The sequence below is a fragment of the Dama dama genome, chromosome 15 (genome assembly GCF_033118175.1).
Source record: "Dama dama isolate Ldn47 chromosome 15, ASM3311817v1, whole genome shotgun sequence".
Lineage (NCBI taxonomy): Eukaryota > Metazoa > Chordata > Mammalia > Artiodactyla > Cervidae > Dama > Dama dama.
In genome coordinates, this window is record NC_083695.1 from 9,859,366 (window position 1) to 9,879,123 (window position 19,758).

The 19,758-nt window shown below is 46.0% G+C and overlaps 2 protein-coding genes across 7 annotated transcripts in view; one reads left to right on the plus strand and one right to left on the minus strand.

Annotated features, from left to right (window-relative positions):
- B3GALNT2 (beta-1,3-N-acetylgalactosaminyltransferase 2) overlaps positions 1 to 1,736 on the plus strand; it is a 57,610-nt gene extending 55,874 nt beyond the window's left edge. For all 3 annotated transcript variants that reach the window (XM_061161443.1, XM_061161444.1, XM_061161445.1), the window contains one exon: positions 797 to 1,736. The gene's annotated coding sequence lies outside the window, so the exon portion shown is untranslated. The remainder of the gene's footprint in view (positions 1 to 796) is intronic.
- The window catches only part of TBCE (tubulin folding cofactor E), an 81,883-nt gene continuing 62,587 nt past the window's right edge, over positions 463 to 19,758 (minus strand). For 3 of the 4 annotated variants that reach the window (XM_061161441.1, XM_061161440.1, XM_061161438.1), the window contains 13 exons: positions 15,977 to 16,065; positions 11,351 to 11,450; positions 10,036 to 10,138; positions 8,770 to 8,846; positions 7,400 to 7,495; positions 6,782 to 6,846; positions 6,624 to 6,688; positions 6,115 to 6,267; positions 5,397 to 5,550; positions 3,904 to 3,972; positions 3,134 to 3,193; positions 781 to 872; positions 463 to 591 (listed from right to left, as the gene is read on the minus strand). In XM_061161441.1, coding sequence (XP_061017424.1) covers positions 499 to 591; positions 781 to 872; positions 3,134 to 3,193; positions 3,904 to 3,972; positions 5,397 to 5,550; positions 6,115 to 6,267; positions 6,624 to 6,688; positions 6,782 to 6,846; positions 7,400 to 7,495; positions 8,770 to 8,846; positions 10,036 to 10,138; positions 11,351 to 11,450; positions 15,977 to 16,065 — 1,216 coding nt within the window. In that variant the 3' untranslated portion in view covers positions 463 to 498. Of the gene's footprint in view, positions 592 to 780; positions 873 to 3,133; positions 3,194 to 3,903; positions 3,973 to 5,396; positions 5,551 to 6,114; positions 6,268 to 6,623; positions 6,689 to 6,781; positions 6,847 to 7,399; positions 7,496 to 8,769; positions 8,847 to 10,035; positions 10,139 to 11,350; positions 11,451 to 15,976; positions 16,116 to 19,758 lie in introns of all 4 variants that reach the window. The other variant, XM_061161442.1, reaches the window with a different exon arrangement.

Sequence of the window (19,758 nt, forward strand, 5' to 3'; positions counted from 1 at the left end):
TTTGTGAGTACTCCAAAAACAGTGCAACTAAGAAGAGAGATCATAGCATACATATTACATAGAGGATATGCGTTCTTCAGTTTAAAGGAGACTTTCCCAAATCAGCCAAATCATTTTAGCAATCTTTTAAACCAATAGTATGAATAGAGGATTCCATTAATACTGATCTTATGAATACATCATTAACTCACTTCAGATTTTTAGAGTAGTGAGGTTCTATTTAGTACCTACATCATCTCATAATGAAATACAGTCATGAACTATGAAATAAAATCTAAAAATCATTAGTAGGTGCAAAGCCTTTATTATTGCTGTTATATACATGCCTAGAAATGTTTTCTTCTCTAAGAAAAATACAGCTATTCTATACTTAGGGCAAGTTGTAAACTTCTTTTTTTTGGGGGGGGGGGGGGGGAGAATTGTCCCAATAAGTCATTTATTTGCAGTGAAACCCAGTCATGATACATTATCAAACCTCTGAATTTTATTAGTTGGCTGTTACCATCGCACTAACAGACAGTCTCCATTTTCCACAGAATAGAACTGTAATGACTGTAGGTCATTTTCTAGTTCAATCTCTTTGCCCGGCATCTAAAATTAGAGCAAAGAGGTGGGGGTGATTAAGACAGATGTGACAAAACATATATACCCACACACACCCCAACAAAGATGTATGGTTTCTATTCAGAATCAAACCATGTTACGTGAAGACTTAGCTTAACAGTGCGTCATACTGTGGGGAGCTCAGCTTGACTTTGCGTTTTTTTCTGGGCCACTTACTTTGGGACTTTCGTAGGACAACAGAAGTTCTGACACAGGAACTTTGAGGAGACGTGACAGCAAGCCTTTCACCTTTTGAACTGTCATGGATTCTGTCAAGGAAAAGAAAGAACATCAGTTCCCTCAGGTGACGGCTACCTGTAAGACGCGCTCACGCGCCGAGACCACACTGGCCGTGAGCGCTGTCACCGTCGTTGCGTGCTCAGTCTGCCCAAGGGACGCCCAGGCGACGGCTCACCCCCCGACGCGGGCCGCCAGGTCAGGGTGTCACGCCACTTAGGGGCTTGCTTGGGAGGCTGTGGGAGAACGGAGCTGATGTCAGACCTAAGTGCCCTTTGATGATGACTTTTCATACCATGTCCGTGGTGTTTAATACTTCCTCCTTATTCTGAATAAACCAGAAATCATTCTCAGCACAGAAATAAATGTGAGTGAAATCATTCACTTTTTACACCTGTGATGACTTGTTAAAGGACGCTGGCGTCAGGTTTGGGCTCAGTGAGGACTTGTGCCAGTCTCTCTGGCCGTAGTTCCTCCTCTGTGAAGTGAGGGGTGTAGACTGACGACCCACAGGCCCCACTTTCCAGGGCTCCCAGCCTGTAATCGCTGTGGTGTGTGACGTGTGCAGCACACACACGCCGGGGACCGCTGGGCCCAGGGGTAGCTGAATGAGGAAATGCTTCGGTTTGTTCAGAAAGCAGTATGAACTTCTTTCCAAAGATGGGTTGTGATAAATATTGGGTATTTTGATTATTTTGATTATGAGAAATAGTTTTTCTGAAGCTTTAGCTGGAGGTACAGCAATAGTGTGGTGTTCCTACAGATATCACATGTATTCAGAAAAATATTTTTCTATCAAACATTTTTGTAAAAGCTGCGTCTTTATGCAACTTGTGATAATAAATGTTATCTTTATTTTAGAATAAAAACTTGCCTTTTCTTGTTTATGTATTGAATACTGACACTAAATGAACATCTATATTGTCAGTTAACAGTTTGTGCTTTGATTTGTGAATATGTGATAATCTTGTCCTTTCAAAGGGTTTAGGTGGACTGGCTTTCCTTGTTCAGAGGGTGGTTAGTGATGGGTTAATAACTCCGACTGCTGAGTTTAGAGAATATACAACTCAGATTTAAATTGCTTATAGCATAATTATTACATATATTTTCTCCATATTAGTCTAATCTGTTAATTCTACTTGAAGATGAATAAAGCTCAGCCCATGAGCACGGTGAGTGTTCCAGGGGAAAGGACGGCCCCAATTAGATGAACACAGACCTAATAAGAGCATTCCTGAGCATTCCTGCAAGTTGAGTTCATGTATAAGGAGAAGGAAAAATGCAGACATGTCCAAAATCAATTATATTAATTGATGGTCCTCTTCCACTTGTCTGTTTCCATTAGAGTCCTTACTGGCAGTATTTAAGTTTGAAAACAGAAAAAAGAAGGGGAACCACTAACTTTAATTCAGCGTTATGTAACAGTAGCAAAGTCACGTGTTGCAGGAGTGGAAACTGGGCTGCTGGTAAGGAAAAGTGGATGATACTGTGAGCTGCTATCCGACGATGGCTTTCAGTCGTAAAGGTGCTTCTTTGGGCACAACAAAAGCCCTCCATAAGCAATACCAGGATAACCTTGTTTTATTTGATAAAAATGAATTAAAAAATCAATGTGAATTCACTGCACTGACAGGCAAATAGAAAGGTATTTCACTAGAGTCATTTATGATATTTTATTTCTTCAAATCCTCACTGTGCTAAATTTGAGCTGTTTATATTTTAGTATTTAACTGTGAATCAAGTTTAATCTTAAGATTCAGACTCTATTTCTCTCTTGAGTGAACAGTGAGTTACACTGATCTATTGACAGAAAACTATTTCAAATGTGTCCATTAAACAGTGTCGACGAGCTGTCTTTGCAGGGGCTCCTGACTGGTAAGCAGAAGCAAGCACTCAAGCCAATGCCACTGTTGCTCTGGCCCAGAAAAGCCCCCAGAGCAGGCTTGTGAGAACTAGCCAGCAGAGGGCCTGTGGGAGCCCTGAAGGGCGAGCCCTAGGCTCCTGCCTCCGGGTAAAGAAGTAACCACACATGGGCTCCTGATGCTAACAAAGCTGTTTTCTAGAAAAGCCAAGAGGTTACGGGACTCTAACTTTCGGGGGGGGGGGGGGGAGGGAGGCACACTCAGGAGGAGTAGTTTTAGCATGATCAGTTGTATTTTAGAATGTAGAAGACTAGTGAAAGCCCACACTTTGCTGTAAAAAGCCCACACTTTGAACTGTTCTACTTCAGCTGCCTCATGGGAGGGCCAGCGATTCAAAAGCAGAAAGAGAGGAGAGAGACATTCATTCTTACCCGGCAGTTGTTTCTCTGTGACTTTCTGATCAAGTTGATTGGGATATTTTATCTTCAGTGCTTGAAAGTAAAAAGATTAACTGACATTAATTGAGCCCTGCTGGAGGAAGGGCTCCTAAATATCATACACATATTAACAGCACTGACCAAAGAATGCAGCTCAAATCCCACTAAAGGAACAGGACTTACTGATGTTTAAAATTCCTTCTGTTAACTACTTCACTGAATTACAGCAACAAAAATAGCTGGACCAACATTCTGCTGCTTTCCCTTTTCTCTTAAGTACTTCTTTCTTGACAGTTACCTAGGTTTTTAAGTTCATGAATTTCCAAATCACTATTAAGATACTTCCCACATTTATAACACTGTTAAATAAGTTTAAAGCATGGGGATTGCTAACATGTTCAACATTAGAATTTAGGTATGTTTGAGATCATTTCTTTAAAAAGTAAAGTGCATGTCTAGGTATTTACTTAAGAGAAACAAACAATCCTTATTAGGTCATCATCAGGGCTTCCCTGGTGACTCAGCTGGTAAAGAATCCACCGGCAATGCAGGAGACCTGGGTTCCATCCCTGGGTTGGGAAGATCCCCTGGAGAAGGGAACGGCTCCCCACTCCAGTATTCTGGCCTGGAGAATTCCTTGGACTGTATAATCCATGGGGTCACAAAGAGTCAGACATAACTGAGCGACTTTCACTCATCACCATCAGTTTTAGCATCTAAGGACTCGAATATAAATAAGCGGTCTTTGAATGTGGGGTTCTTACTTAGTAGCTGGTTTTTGAGCAAAAATGGTTGTTGTGTTTTCAGTTCCCCGTCTTCAGGTGCACCATATTCTGTTTAAGAAGAAATAAAAAAAGAAAAAGAAGGATGATAAACCAAAAAGGCCACTCTGGGAGGGTGGGAAGAAATGTATAGGTTAAGTGTCAGCCTAGCCTTTTCTTTTCCCAGGATGAACCCAGCTACAGCTGGGATGCGAACCTGGGCTCTGCTTCCGTTTATCTGGTTACTTGGTTAGTGCATTTTTTGGAGGGAAGGACAGACGGCAACCACTTCCAAGCCTGGAACCGTCCTGTCATCTGTGAATCACATCACTGATCCAGGGAGACACCATCCCGATAGACTGGTGACATGAGGCTGTGTCTGCAGATACTTAGATGCAAAGTTTCACCTTTGGTCACAGTTCCGTTCCTTCTGGGTCCTGAGAAAAACTCCAGTCGTGGACACAGTCACCAGGTTTCAGCCAGCATGCGCAGTGCTGGCTTGGCTGCTCAGAACCACCACTGGAAGCCAGGTACACTCCAAGAAGAGCAGCCTCTGCGCAAGGCAGGAGGAGGGGGGACTGCCGTCCACCTCTGGCCAGACCACGGCAGGAGACAAGAGGTCTATAAACACCCTGTGAGCGTCTGCCGTGTCTTCTGTGTTATTAGTGGGGAGACCTGAGCCATACCTGCAGGGCAGCTTTAGAGCCTTCACCCCCCTGCCCCCGACTGATTTAGAATTCACCTCAAGTGGCCAGGAAATCGGGCCAGCTAATGGAGTAATTTGAAAGCAATTCCCACAGGCAGCTTTTCTTCCTCAAAGATGTTTCAGCCTGAAGCGTTTATGCAGTGAGCTCATATTAGGAAAGATATAAAAGAGAAAATTGCATAAAAGTGAAATTTGGAATAAAAATGAAGTCAAAACAAAATGGAAAGTCCATCAGGGACAAGGAGTGCTGGAGTCAGCGCCAGTGTCCAGGGAGCCAGGCTGGAGCAGGTCAGGAAGCGCCGCGCACACCAGGGGCCAGGGCGGGCACGCGCTCGGGAAGACCATGTGCGACTCTCAGGAACGTTCAAGCTACCTGCAGAGCTTCAAAGAATGCCAGTGCCTAGGCTCCACAGTAAATGCTCTTCATTAAAAACACTCCCCAGGGTACAGCCAGGCTTGGGATGACCTGGAGTCCTTCCTGCCCTTCCTAAAAGGAGGAAGTGGTGCCCACCTCCTGAAACTGAAAGCTGGAAGAGTACGTGGAGAGACGAGCTTCTGGTGAAGAGCTGCTCTCCCCTCCCCCTGCTGAGGTGCTGCAGATGTAAGTCTCTAAAGACAACTGTTTAGTTAATTATCTGTTCCCAGCGAGCTGCAGGAGCCCCTCTTGTCCATTTAGATGCCCAGCGGAGAATAGCAACAACACGGAGGACCTCCTCTAACACCCACGGGAAGCCCTGTCCCACTGGGGACTTCCCCAGCCCCAGGCTGGGCCCTGGCACCCAGTACGTACTGAGGCAGAGTGCCTGGTATCTAGGATGGGCTTCGAGAAATTCCTTGTTTGGCCTGTTCTTCTCTGGATCCTGATGTCCGCCGGCCTTTTTCCATTCATTTCCAAATGCTTTTCGGTAATCGAGCTCAGCCCCACGCCTCTCCTCTGGTTCAATCTACAGGGATTTGAGAAAAAAGCAAATCTATCAAAGCAGTTTTCTCTGTGCCTGGCACCCTGTCCTTCTCCACTGCCTACCCGGAGAGAATCATCAAACTGAGGCAACGAGACAAATTTCTACCTTTCCTTTTTAACATTCACAGATCCACGAGTGTATTCAAAAAGAACAATGGATTTCAGTTTTATCCTCTTCTTCATGAATGTATCTGCCCATGAACCAGTTTCTGGACGGTGCCTGCCTGAGGCCCAAGGCCACGGCATGAGGTGGCTGGGCTGGAGTAGCTGACTTCTGAGAGGGTACCTAGTGTTCTGCCCCCCAGCCCTGCTCAAGTGACAATAAATTGGACCGGGGCAGCTGAACAGTGGTTCCCCCTGCAGGCATCCAAGTGTAACCCCACCTGCTAGGCTGGAAAGAACTGCCACGACTCAAGTGCACACGGCTAGTACCATTTGAAGGAAGCGATATCTGACTGCCTTTACGATCCTCAGCTCCAGCGTCTCTTTACACTGGACCGTGTCGTTTGCAGTTTAAGAAACACCTCCCCAGGACACTGGCACTCACCGCACACTTGTTCAGGGTCCTCAGCTGACCGATCCTGGCGATGATGAACTGCCGTGTGGTCTGGGCATCTTTGCTGCCTTCAGTCAGGGGGTTTCTCGTGCACGACAGCGCGTGCAGACTCTGCAGCTTATCCAGCTCGTTCATAAAGGACCACTGAAATCCAAAACACGTGAAGGTAAACATGTTTCAGGCTAACTTCTCAACAGATTATTTGAACCAGTAGCAGAAAAGCAAGCCCCCAGTTCCATCGGAGCCAAGGAATTTCATCACACAGCGAGCACCCACCAGGAAGACCACGTACTTCACAACTGCGCCATGGAAACTGGCGTATGAGCTGCTTAAGTGAGAAGCTAATTCTTAATGTTTTGGGGTTTATATGAGGAGCTTTACTCTGAGGAAGTGTTTCTCTTTCAACTTAAACTACTCCTTAAGAGCAGGAGCCTGCAAACAGCATCCTGAGAGTAGAAATAAGTAATAATGTAGTGCACATGTTCTAAAGACACTCTTACCTGTGCTATCTGATTGTCATTTAGTACAAGGTACTGCAAGGAAGGAAACATGGAGGTTTTGCACCCTAGAAGAAAGAGAAGTAAATTACATTGCAGAAGGGAGAGAAAGCGGAAATGTGGGGAAGCCAGGGGAGGGGTGACTGAATAATCTTAAGTACCAATTCCAGCGTCCGGAAAATGTATAGAAGAAATTCCAATGTCAGAGAGGATTAGTTGTTCTAATCTGAAATGTAAAAGCATTCAAATTTGATTACACAGAACAACATAAAATGCTGAACAATATAAAATGCTGTGCTATCCGAGCCGACTAGATCTGCACATTTCTTCCTACACCCTAGGTTTTCATCCTGTGTGAACTGCTTAGGAACCATAAAGTCCCATGGAGGGCACACGAAGCAGACTTGTCGCGCTACATTCGGATGGATTCTGAGGCATCAGAACGCCTGGGGCCTCCTGCTGTGCTAGGGGCTAACTGGGTCTCAGAGGAAAGGGACATGGACTTCCCCAAGCATACTGGATGAAAACTTTTGATACTAGTATCAGGGCCAAAATATTCATCCTTCAAGTATCTATTACAGTACAGGCATAGACTACATTGTACGTGGTTCACAAGTCAATTCTTGAATTCAAATAAAACTTTCCCAAAGGGAATTAACTGAATTTGGGATTTCCATCATCACTATCAAATTTCCACTGAGAAAGTATATACAGCATAGGATTCATTCACTGAAAATCTACTAAATTCTATTGTAATAGGCACTTTAGGAGCAGGTTACCTGGGCAGATAGGCTATGAGAAATAGCTGGTTTTCATCAATTAATTGATTAGAGGAAAGGTCTAACAACTTCACTGTCTGTAGAACATCAGTTGGCCTGTATGAAAGATAAAAATTTTTTCACACAGATTTGTTTTCAAAGATACAGCCTTAAAATACCTGCCTCGGGTGTTAAGGAGAGATCAGGGGTGCGGGGGTGGGGTGGGAGGCAAGTGTATGATATGACTATAAAAGGCACCATGAAGGATCCTGGCGGTGATGGGAATGTTCTTATCTTGACCGGGCCAGTGTCCTAGCTGTGATAGTGACCAAAGCTCTGCAAGATGTTACCAGTGGGGGAAACGGGGGAATGGGTACAGGTGATCTCTGGCTGCTATTTCTTATAAATGTATATGAATCCAAAATTAAAAGTTTTTTTATGAAACTGTATTTGCCTATATAATAAATAAATAGAATCATTCTGAACAGTAATTTCATTCGACTCCTTGGAGAATTTGCTATAAACTTGTCCATGTTTATTTTACACACTAATGATATCAACAAAAGAGGAGGATTACGCAACAACCTATTTAACTGAAGTAAGAGAACAAGCTTTTTTTACACACAGGGTCATCCCTAGGTATCCCTGGGGAATTAGTTTCAGGACCCCTAGGGATACCACAACCTGAAGATGCTAAGTCCCTTATATAAGATGACACAGTCTTTGCATATAACCGACATATACCGTCCCTATATTGTAAATCACCTGTAGAGTACTTAAAGCACCTAATACAATGAAAACAGTTCCAATTCATGGCAAATTCAAGTTTGGCTTTTAAGGAACTTTCTGGAATTTTTTTTTCCCTGAGTATTTTCGATCCGTGGTTGGTTGGATCTGTGGACGCAAAACTGGGGGTGTGGAGAGTTGTACATTGGTACACTGAACTTGAACAGATAATGCTAATTTAAAGTCCATTGTTTAATCCTTACAGGTCATCCTGCAGAACTTCCACTTAGAAATTATATATGTTTATGTAAAACGAACACAATTCAAAGCTTAAAAGTATTTAACTTAAAACTTTTACTCTGATGGGGTTTCCCCAGTTAGAACCTCTTAGTGAAGTTTAAGTTGACATTCTAATTTGGGGGGGCAATGAATAGTATATGTGTTTTTCTTATTTGAAAATTCTTCTAAAAATTAGTTAGGTATAATTAGCATTTATTTATTCAGAATGACTAAGTGATATACAGCTACTTCTCAGAGAACGTGATTACATCTCTTTACCCTTGATGTTTGGAAAAACTAGTATTTCAATAAACACAAATGTTTTGAACCAAAAAAAAAAAGAATGACTACATGGTGACAGATGCATTGATGTAAACCCTGGTTACCTTTCCGAAATGACGATATTGTTAGACTCAAGGTACAGTTTCTCAAGGACAGGCCAGCCAGAGGCACAGCAGAGCACCTGGGGGGAAACGCGAGTCAGGGTGAAGAGGCCTCAGTCATTCCCCCCTGTGTTTATTACTAGAACTTCCACGTGAATTCAGTTTGGCTCCTGTTTTAGAAATAAATGCCTCTGGACATTTTGTTAAAGATTCTGTCTCAGGCCAGGAGTGCTGGTGGACAGCTGATAAAACTATGGTGTTAAGGGACCGAGCTTCAGTAACACGGGAGCACACACTTCAGGCACCCGGAACCCATCAGGGTAGGCACCCACCCATCATCCAGGCATATCCTGACCTGTACAAAGCAGAACCGGAGATGGTGACGGCACATTCTCATTATTGGACGCAGTTCACTTAACCAAAGAAGGAAACTGATGTTGAACACCTTTCCTCACTTCTTGATGCCAATCTGGGTTTACAGAGAATGTGCTAATAGGACAAACTTTCTCCGTAACTATTTTTACATTTTCTCACTGGATGCTGACTGCCACTTCCACTGTGCCCTTCCTTCCTGTTCTGCATGGAGAAGCTCTTGAGGAAGAAGTCAGGTGGTGGAGACACGGAAGGCCCAAGGGCAAGGCCACTTGTCTCTCCAGAGGTCCCCTGGTGGGACTTCACAGATGTACGCCTTGGCTGGGGTGCACTTATCCACACTTGGTTGGAAATTGGAGTGTTCTGGGTGTGTGGAGTCAGTCAACCTCTGACTGAGCCGAGCAGTACCAGATCTAGATTCCAGAGGCTGCCCGGCCCAGGACTCACAAGTCCGCTTTCAAACCCAGCCGTGTCCCTGAGCAGTGGCTTCTAGGAGCTGAACCCCAAACAAGAAAAGGGTATGAGAACCTTTCTGCGGCTCAGCCTCAGCCCTAAGAACACTCGGGGAAATTCGGGCAGCTGAAAGGCTTTTCCAAGCTTGGCATGCACTTGGTGCAGACTGCTCAGGAGACACCAGAACTAATCAGAAGAGCCAAGAAAGAGAAAGCAGATTCAGAGATAGAAAATTCTACTAACTACGAGGACTTTGTAACCCGTTTCTCTTAGGCTGTTTAAAAGAACCTTATTATCTGGATAACAGGATGATTAAAATGAAGCCACCACTGGGCTTCACTCCCTCATTTAACCAAGAATTTAAAACTACTTATAACTGGGTAAAAAGCAGAGAGTCAGACACAGCTGAGCAACTGAACAACAAAACCAAAGATACATAATTACCTCTGCCCATGTTATTCCTGTCCGGTTAAGGACTAAAACCTTCAGCATAGAAAATGTTCCGGTTGGAGATGGTGAGCTCGAGGGAAATGTAAGTTTATTTTCACTGTGTAGAAAAAAAGACACGATGAGCTTATTGTGACAGCGGAGGCACAACTGAGAAGGTCACTGAAGGCAACAGTTTGGGATTTAACACGAGGGGTCTGGTTTGTTTCAACCTTAAAATGCAATTATATTAAAAACAAAATGCATCAAGACTACCTGATTTTTAATAGTTACAATACACAATTCACTGGTATCTGACATGAAAAGGTGCGTTCATAGGGTTAGTCTGCTGGGTGAGGCTGCAGATTATCTGAAACACAAGGCTCAGGCGTCAATCTGTGAGGTCAGCTGCTGTTCTGGATGCTGTAAAATTCAGTCCTGCTCTCAAGAGTCTTACAGATGTGCTGGATTGTGGGCTAGAATTTTGCTTCTGAACAGAGCCTGCTGTCAGTATGGATGAAATAAATTGCCGCCCTTTAAGTTCCCTCTCAAGATCCTAACCTCAAAAGTTACCGGACATCTTTTTCAGAAGGTACCCTGTATCTTGTCATTTTGAAGGAAAATACCACTAAATAAATCACATTAACCCTTATTTCTAGAGGAGGTGATACCATGGGTCAAAAATATACTCTCTGCTCTGTTTGGAAGAATAATTAATTTAGGCCTGTCTATCTGCTCTGCTGAACCTGCCTGAGTCAGGAACAACTCACCTGTATGTGTGGGGCTGGCTCAGACGTGAAAGGGGTAGCCTGGCTGAGCCCTTGGAAAGTTAGCTCCTGAGCTTAAAACTAATCAGATACTCAAGAAGACTTGGCAAACATTATTTTACTAATGTTTGCTCAGAGAAAAGCCCTTATCAGAAGTGAATTATACAGTACCCCCACTGAAATAACTCATTCCTAAAGCAACTGAAGGCTAGAGGGTTCAGAATGAACAAGCACTTTTAATCACATCGCTTTCTCCCCAGTTTAATACCAAGGTACCCAGATGGCCCATCTTCTATGGTCAGGCTTGTAAAAAATCATGAAGACCTTCCAGTTTGCCATGGTAACCTAATGTTCCGTCTAATCAAAAGTAAAACACATTCCCTATTAATGAATCACCTCATGTGACCATTTAGAAAGCTAGAATCAAGGAATATTAAAGAATACGTTAAACTTAGATAAATTCAACTCGGCTATCCTCCCCACCTCACTCCCACAGAGATGCTGTGAGGGAGCAGGAGAGATTAGGACTTTATATCATGTGCAGTTAGGCAACCACCAGTTCATACCTGAGATTAAGGACTTCCAGGTGCTTGAGCTGATTGGCAATATCTATAACTTCTTCCCATGATGACAACAGGTTTTTTGACAAATCGATGCTTCTAATATCTAAATGCACATGTTAAGAAACAGTAATATGGAAAGATGCATAAAAGACAGAACAGTTGTTACCTCGGTTCTGGAACATGGGATTTTTACCTTTTCACTTTATTCTTTCTAGTCTGCTTGAAATTTTTTTCATGAGCACATATTACTTTTACCCCCTTTTAATCATCCAGGTGTTCATCTAGAAACTAAAAGGTTCACTGTCACATACTGCACACTTGAGGCAGACGCAATCAAGTGAGTGGGAACCAAATGTCATTAACACTCAACCATTCCAGCGTTACTCCCCCATCAAAAAAAACGAAAAAGGAAAAGACCAGGAAAAAACCCAACACTGATGGTAACTGAAGGTACACCCACATATATTGCCTTTGGTACTGTGGAGCCCCTGTAGCCTTACATCAAGCACACAAGTCTCCTCCCAGGGGGTACTGCTGAACTCTGCACCCCAGGAACCCCCAAATAAGGAGAGGTGCCTCCAGGGGGTCAATAGCAGTTACTTTGGAGACATGTTCAAAAGGGCTAAGAATGACCTGGAATTCTGAGGGTCTCCTGTAGACTGGATGGAGTCGATGTGATACCCACCATCCCTGGTACAGGAGTCCAGAGTGGGTAACCCAGCACAGAGAAGGGCCCCGGATGCCACAGGGGATGGCGGAAGCGTGTGCCATCACGAGGCAGAGGAAAGCCTGAAGGACCGGACCAGCTCAAGGACGACTGTACACACGACCCCAGCATGTATGGAGACTTCCTCTATCCTGCAAATTAACGACTGGACACCAAGTGTCTAGCAGTAAACACGCCCATCAGGAAGCACGTGCATCTCTGGTGTGCCAGTCACAGACATGCCTCGGAGTAACAGAGCTGGGCCTGCAGCAGATGGAGTGTCGGGGGATTTATACACAGTGCTCACGAAGGCCACCTTCCCGAGAAGCTGACCTGTGAGCAGGGCCAAGGAAGTGAGGGAATGCCAGCCTGGAGGAGAGCATCGGGGCAGAGGGGACGACAGGAGCAAACGCCCTCAAGTTGGAATGGGTTTGGCCTGTGGCGGGGGACAGCAAGCTCGTGTCTGCCGGGGCAGACAGGGTGGAGGCACGGGACGGCAGGCCCCAGAGGCCAGGTCAGATCAGAAGGGCTAAGTCTCTGCTCGTCTCCGCCCGCAAGGGGAGCTGCTGACGTGGGCTGACCCGGGCCATTCTGCTGCCCTGCTGAGGCACACACTGCAAGGAATCGAAGACAGAGCAGAAAGCGGAGGCGGGAGGTTCCCGAGCCAGAGGGGCAGCAGAGGGAAGGAGCAGACGGGCCTTGTCAATGGATTCAGACGAGATTTGAGAGAAAAGGATGAGTTACATTAACCCTGGGGGTTTTGGCTGGTGTCACTGCAACTGCCCTTTATGGAGAAAACTAGAGAGGAGCAGGTTTGAGGGGACACACTCAGCGTGAGATGACCGCAGACACCCCAGCAGAGGCAGCACACGGCAGGCAGACAGGACGGGGACAGAGGCGGAGCGCAGGAGCCTGGCATCTACAGGCGGGACGCGTCTCATCAGGAGCGGCCAAGGGTCAGAGGTCTGAGCCTGGGGCGTGCTGACCTCTGGCACCTCAGTCTGCCAGAGAGACTGAGGGGGGCAGCGACAGAGGGAAAGAACCAGAATCAAAGACCAGCCGCCCACGGCCCAGGTGGGCCACGAGGTGCAGCGAGCACTTTGCTTTTTCACTGAAGAAAAACCGGCGCAGTCAGTGACCATGCTGCCCGGCGCGGACCACGGGTGTGAGTTAGACGCCAATCAGCCTCAGCCCCAAGCCATTTTCTTACAGCCCCCAATGCAACACGGCATCATTGCCCATAAAGCATGGTGACTGTCTCTCTTAATACAGATAGTGGTGTCCATCGACAGGGCTGGTTGGTGAGGAAAGACTTGCCAATGAGGAAGCTCCACGAGGAGGCAGGAAGAGGGGAAGGCAGGTGGAGAGAAGGCCCAGAAGGGGATGAACCCAGCGGGGCTGGCAAATCAGAGCCTGTGTCCTGCTCCAGCTGCTGTGGGTGTACCGAGGTCAGAGCGCTAAGGACGGTGTTCACGGTTTTAAGTGGTCACCTCTGAGGTGGTCATGAAGGCATCCACACAATATCCCAGTTTGCTGGTTGGCCACAGGCCTAAGGTATTTATACCCTGGCTCTTTAGGGGACAGCTTGGCAGCTCCTGACCTAAGGAGATGTGAAAGAACAGAGTGCAGGAGGGCTCGGGAATAACCCTCAGAACACCGGGGCAGGATTCTTACGCCCTGACGATGAGACGCGGAGCGGTGCTCGTGCATGCGCCAGGGCTTGCCGCCAGCAGGGTGGAGGAAGCAGCAGGGAAAAGCTGGGCCACTACCTCTGGGAGAGCAGTGCCACCGAAGGTGTCCATCCATGTGGAAGGGGAAAGGGCTACCGTGTGGGCCAGCTGGACGCCGCCTGGACACAGGGCGCCCCCAGCCCCCCGGCTCCTGCCCCGCCGCCGGCCACTGCTTGCTCTGAGGGTCTCACCCCGACACGGGCCCTTCCTCCTGCCCCTGCACTGCAGCCCCTCAAGCTGCCCTGTCCCCACCGCTGCGCCACCCCGGACGCGGACCCGCCTGCAGGGGCTGGGCTGGGCCCTCTGTGCCTGGGGGTCAAACCCCAATGCCCTCCATTCTCAGCAGTCCTGCTAACTCCGGGCCAGCAGGCTGGTTGGAAAGGGTCACATCCAGTCATTCTCCACTGGCTTGTGCTTCCCACTGTGAAGCTAGAGCCACACATACTTCTACTAGCCTGTACAGGGCACAAGGACCTCCTGTATTCTGACTTCAGCCTGATGTGGTGGCCCCACACCTATACATGTGCGTGCGTGCGCACACACAGTCCTGGGAGCTCTGTCACGCTCGCTCCTGTGGGCAGAGGGTCCTCCCCAAGTTCAGAGACACCTCTTCCCAGCCAAGCTCTCCAACCTGACATGCTCCCACCACCGTCAGTCCCAGCTCAGCGAAGGACCTAAGAGAAGGATCAGTCTAGAAACGATGACTGGATTAAATACACCAGGCAATCCTTCAACTTCGGGCAAGAATTCAATCAGCAAGCGCAAGGCATTCATCACTGGGTCTGCAAATATAGGCCGTGACTTGATTATCTCAGCAAACCTCATTGCCTCGTGTCTTGGGGGACATTCTTGCCCAGGAGAAAGCGGTATAAACAAGCAAGATGCTGACTGCCCAGCACACTGCCGACAGCTCCAATCAGCTGATCTGCACATGGAAACCCCTCTGCTGACGAGAGCTTTTCTGTGCTGAAAATGAGCCTCGAACCACCTAATTCCCAGTCTTCCGAAACCATTTAGGAGGAGGCCAGGCAGATTATGGAATGCACCACGCACTTCTGTGGCACTTTGCCCCTTACCTAGCTCCATTCCACACCCACCTCAATGCCCTGACTCTGCTGCCTACCTGCAGGGGGAACGACCACATCTGGGGCAAAGGTGGAATGGGGGCGCTACTCACGGGCAGAAAGGACCAGTGGTTGCAAGTCCCGGCAGACCCCCAGGGCCACGGGGCTGCACCTCTGAAACACTGGCTTGGGGAGCTATGCTTCAATTCCTATCACTAGGCAGGTAGTATCAGGGTGTTTAGAAATATTTTGCTAAAAGAGAGCTCTTCATCAGCCATCTCCTCAGTCGAGAAACCTATGAGCTGCTGTCTTTTGCATAAACTATTATGCAGAGATGAAGCAGACTTAAGGAATTGGGAGAAGACCCTTTAAAGTTAGAGAAAGTCAGTTTGACTTGCCCCTTTTTGTTTTTAACGCATTTACTTGGGGTTTGTTAGGACTGTAGCAGATCCAAGAAGCACCTGAACTGTGCTCTACCAGACTACAAAATGGAGCAAGTTTATTATGATTTTTCTTTTAGACTGACCTCCTCTATTTTCAGGTGTGGGCATAAGAGAAACACAGGGCAAAAAACAAAGAACACACTTATAAGAGATAGATGACAAATTTGGAAAAGCTTGTTTTTGAGGTATGATTTCAAACCGCATTGCTGCATGAGCAGGAACCTTAATAAAGGAAAGAATTTACTTCCCTCCCTCTCAGGAAGGCCGTCGGGGCTGGTGCAGGGGCCCCGGGTACCAGCCAAGGCACCAGTGCCTCCCCAAGCCTTCCCTCCCAGTTACCCTGGGCGGCATCCATCCCACAGCCTGGCTGCCGAGCCCTGGGCCCTCTGTCTGTGCTCAGAGGCGGCAGGCAGGGTGGCAGGCAATGGAGAGAGGCTGGTCCAGCCACGTCTGACCCCCATGAAGAAGCGCCGTCCAGAAACTCCCATTTTACCTCTCCCCGGTCCGGGTGAGTCACACTTGAAAGCAAATGGTCTAGGAAGGTAATAATTTACCCGAGCGGTGACAACCTCAGGTGAAACCGAGTCCCTGTTAGGAGAACGGACACTGCGTAGGGAACCAGGGTGTCTGGCGCAAGTGTCCAATCCAGCCCGACCCCAGTGACGAGTCCTCGTTGGAAAGGATACTAGGACAAGCTTTGGCAATTCCTCCTTTGTCACCAGCACCATTTACTGCGCAGTTCCTCAAAGAAACGTCTTGCAACTTGCTCAGCTGACTGTATGAAAAACACATAGTTCACATGCAGACATAAACATGTACGCGGCCCTTTAAAAAATTAAAAAGCGTTTTAGACACATAAAAAGGCACCAAAAATAACAGTATCTACCACCCAACTTAAAAAATAAAGCCTTACTGAAAAAAAAGAAAGCCTTGCAAATATTATACCCAACACCGAGATCCTCTCGAGTCCCTTTCCGTTGCTCTCTTCTCTCGTCCTCCACTCCCAGCCAGGGCACTGGGGTCAGTGGTGACTTAACCGTAAGCATTTCTTAATAGTTTTCCTATTTTTCTATAGTTTACTATTTTATCCTTCTAACAGTTTTATGATATTTCCATGTCCCTAAACAGTTACTGCAGTTTTGAATATTATCAAATTTGGCACAAACGGTAGTGTACGGTGTTTAACTTTCTCCTCCTGTGACCAACTTTCTCCCTCAACACCACCTTACTCAGCACTGAGATGGGACTCCATGGACACATGCTCTAGAATACACATGTTCACACCTGTAATCTGTCAGCACAGAGAGAGACCACAGCTGATTTATTTGCTCCTCTGGTAACAGATTATTCCCAACAGTGCTAAAGGACACACTACTGTATACTTCTTGCACTCATGTGGCAAAATCTCTCTAGGGATCTAGCCTAGAGAGCATGTGTGTGTATCTTTAGCCTTTTTAGATACTCTCAGAAGACACTTTAAGTGTAGAGAATCTGTGTTCCATTCATTCAAACAGCCCACGTGTTACAGCACCGGAGGGTGTTTAGAACACAGGATCTGGAGCCAGACTGCCTGCGTTCAGTCCTGATTCCACCCTTCCTCTGGCCTTGGGTGTGTTAAAATCTCTACACCTCAGATGCCACATCCACACGCCCGTGATCATGATGGCATTATTCACAATGGTCACATGTAAGCAAACCAAGTGCCCACTGACCAAGGAATAAAGTGCGGTCAATCCATACAATGGAGTATTATTCAGTCTTAAAAAGGAAGGAACAAGACTTGTGAACCTGGAAGACATTATGCTATGTTAAAGAGGCCAGGCACAAAAGGACAAATACCATATGCCTGCATTTATATGAGGTACCTGGGTGAGAGTCAGCTTCACAGACACAGAAGTAGAATGGGGGCTGCCACGGGCTGGGGGAGGGAGAGATGCGGAGCTGCACTGTTTAAAGGCTGCAAGGTTTCAGTCTGGGAAGAAGAGAAGGTTCTAAAGATGGACAGCACTGTTGGTTACACAACAGTGGGAAGGTACCTAACCCTACCAAACTCTTACACTTAAAGTTAAGATGGGATTTCCCTGTTGGTCCAGTGGTTAAGAATCTGCCACGCAATTCAGGGGATGCAGGCTCAATCCCCGGTCCAGGAACTAAGATCCCACATGCCTCAGAGCAACTAAGCTTATGTACCACAACTGAGTCTGTATACAGCAACAAAAAGATCCCACATGCTGCAACTAAGACTCGATGCAGCCAAATTAAAAAAAAAAAAAAAAAAAGGTTAAGATGGTAAATTTTACATTATGTATATTTTACAACTTTTATATGCTATAATTTAGAGGGTCAGTATTTGTGAAACCCTCAGAATACAGTGTGACATACAGTAAGTCATTTTACAAGCACTTATAAAAGTAAACACAAAACTGACAACCTCTGGGGGAATACTAAGACCAACCTGCAAGGCATGAGCTTTTACAGTCACAGAAACTTGAGGGAAAGGCAGCAGCCAAGTCCTAGGGCATAGGCTGCCAAACTTTCTCAGTTCACAGGGCCCTCAGCACTTCAGTAATTTTCCAAAGTGCCCCGAGGCCAAAAGAAAGTACCATTTAGTAAGCAATTAGGGCCAAACAACTTCATAATTATTTATGTCCTGTCAAACTAGTGCCAGCTGGGCACTACACAATTTCTCAAACCCTGGAGTCTGAAAGGACCCCACCCTTCCTTTTCCTGTTCCATGATGATTCTCAGGAGATACAATACTTGCTTTTCTTTCAGCACAAGAGTGACCAAAAACCCAGCTTTACAGGTATGTGACACCATGGAAAGAAGAGCAGGAATATCATGAAACTACCTGCAACTAGCAGTTCACGCCATGTCCGGCAGATGTCACTGTTTCCCTCTAAAATGAAAACTATCCTGCTGGACCCCAGTGAGTTCCACGTGGTGCCTGGAAGCTTAGGGACCCAGGTCTCAATTCAGACCTCAGTCAGAGCCACAGTCATCTCCAAAGAGAAACCATACACAGTGGTTTCCATTTGGTTTTGCTTCCCTCATTATAAGTCTTTTCTCAGTGCTGCAAACTCAAAGCTAGCCAGCTGGAATTATTAAGGAGATAACCCAACGGCTTAAAGTTGAGGTTGAGTTGAGTGGTTAAGACCCCACACTTCCAATGCAGGGCGCACGGGTTGATCCCACGTAAGATCCCATGCACGGCACAGCATGGTCAAATTAAAAAAAAAAAAAGAAAGAAAGAAAGCATCACTCCAACAGTGATGCCTACCACTTGTTATTCCCAAGAGTTCTAACAGCTTAGGTATTACTTTGGAAATAAGGAAACTGAAGCTTAGAAACCAAAGCTCTAACTGGTGTCAGGACTAGAAAGGAAGTGGCTGAGCTGACATCTAAAGCCAGCCTGACTGATTTCAACACTGGGTCCTTTCCAGAAAGACACTAGCTAATTAGTGAACCTGTTGATACGCAAGCAGTAGTCATTCACTAAAAAACTGAGTTATGCAGCTGTTCATAAACCAGGAGAGAAAAATCTGTTGGCAATTTGTTAACACTCACAGTGCCCACGATGTTCTCTGAAAGAGATCAACCAACAGGAGGAAAAAGTACCTCCTCTGGTGTAAAAAAAAAAAAAAATTAATATTTGTATTTTAAATGGAAAAAATTAAGCAAAGAACTTTAACCCTATGAAGGATACAGTTCTGTAAGTGTTAGTCACTCAGTTGTGTCCAACTCTTTAGGACTCCATGGATGGCAGCCCACCAGGCTCCTCTGTCCATGGGATTCTCCAGACAAGAATGCTAAAGAGTAGCCATTCCCTTCTCCAGGGGATCTTCATGACCCAAGGATCAAACTCGGGTCTCCTGCACTGCAGGCAGATTCCTCACCATCTGAGCCACCAGGGAAGCCCCACAGTTCCATAAATCAACAGCAAAAGTCATCCACATTAGTTGTCTCTCAGTGGTTCATCAGTCAGGACTCTCTCCTTCAATGTTTATTTTCTAAATCCTCAACAATGAATGTATATTGTTTCAAATTAACAGTCAAGTTACTGCTTTTTCAAAAATCTTGATTTCTTTTGTGTGTGTGTGTTCTTTTTAAATGCTAAAAAGCAGAGGTATCGAGAAATGAATTTACTAGGAGTTCCTTCATGGTTTACTGGTGAGGACTCCGGGCTCTCACAGTCATGGCCTAGATTCAATCCCTGCTCAGGGAACTGAGATTCTGCAAGCCACATGATGTAGCCAAAATTTAAAAAAAAAACTTTTTTTAATTTTAAAAAAGGAAATGTATTTACTCCTCAACCTTGTGCCCATGTGCAGCTAAATTCTGTATCATGTTAAATCATCATAATAATAACAAGAACAATAAAAAGATAGCAAAGAATTTAATTTTGAACAGAATCACAGTTTAACTCTTTCAGAGACTGAAGGTGTCAATAGCAGCAAATCTACTCTCC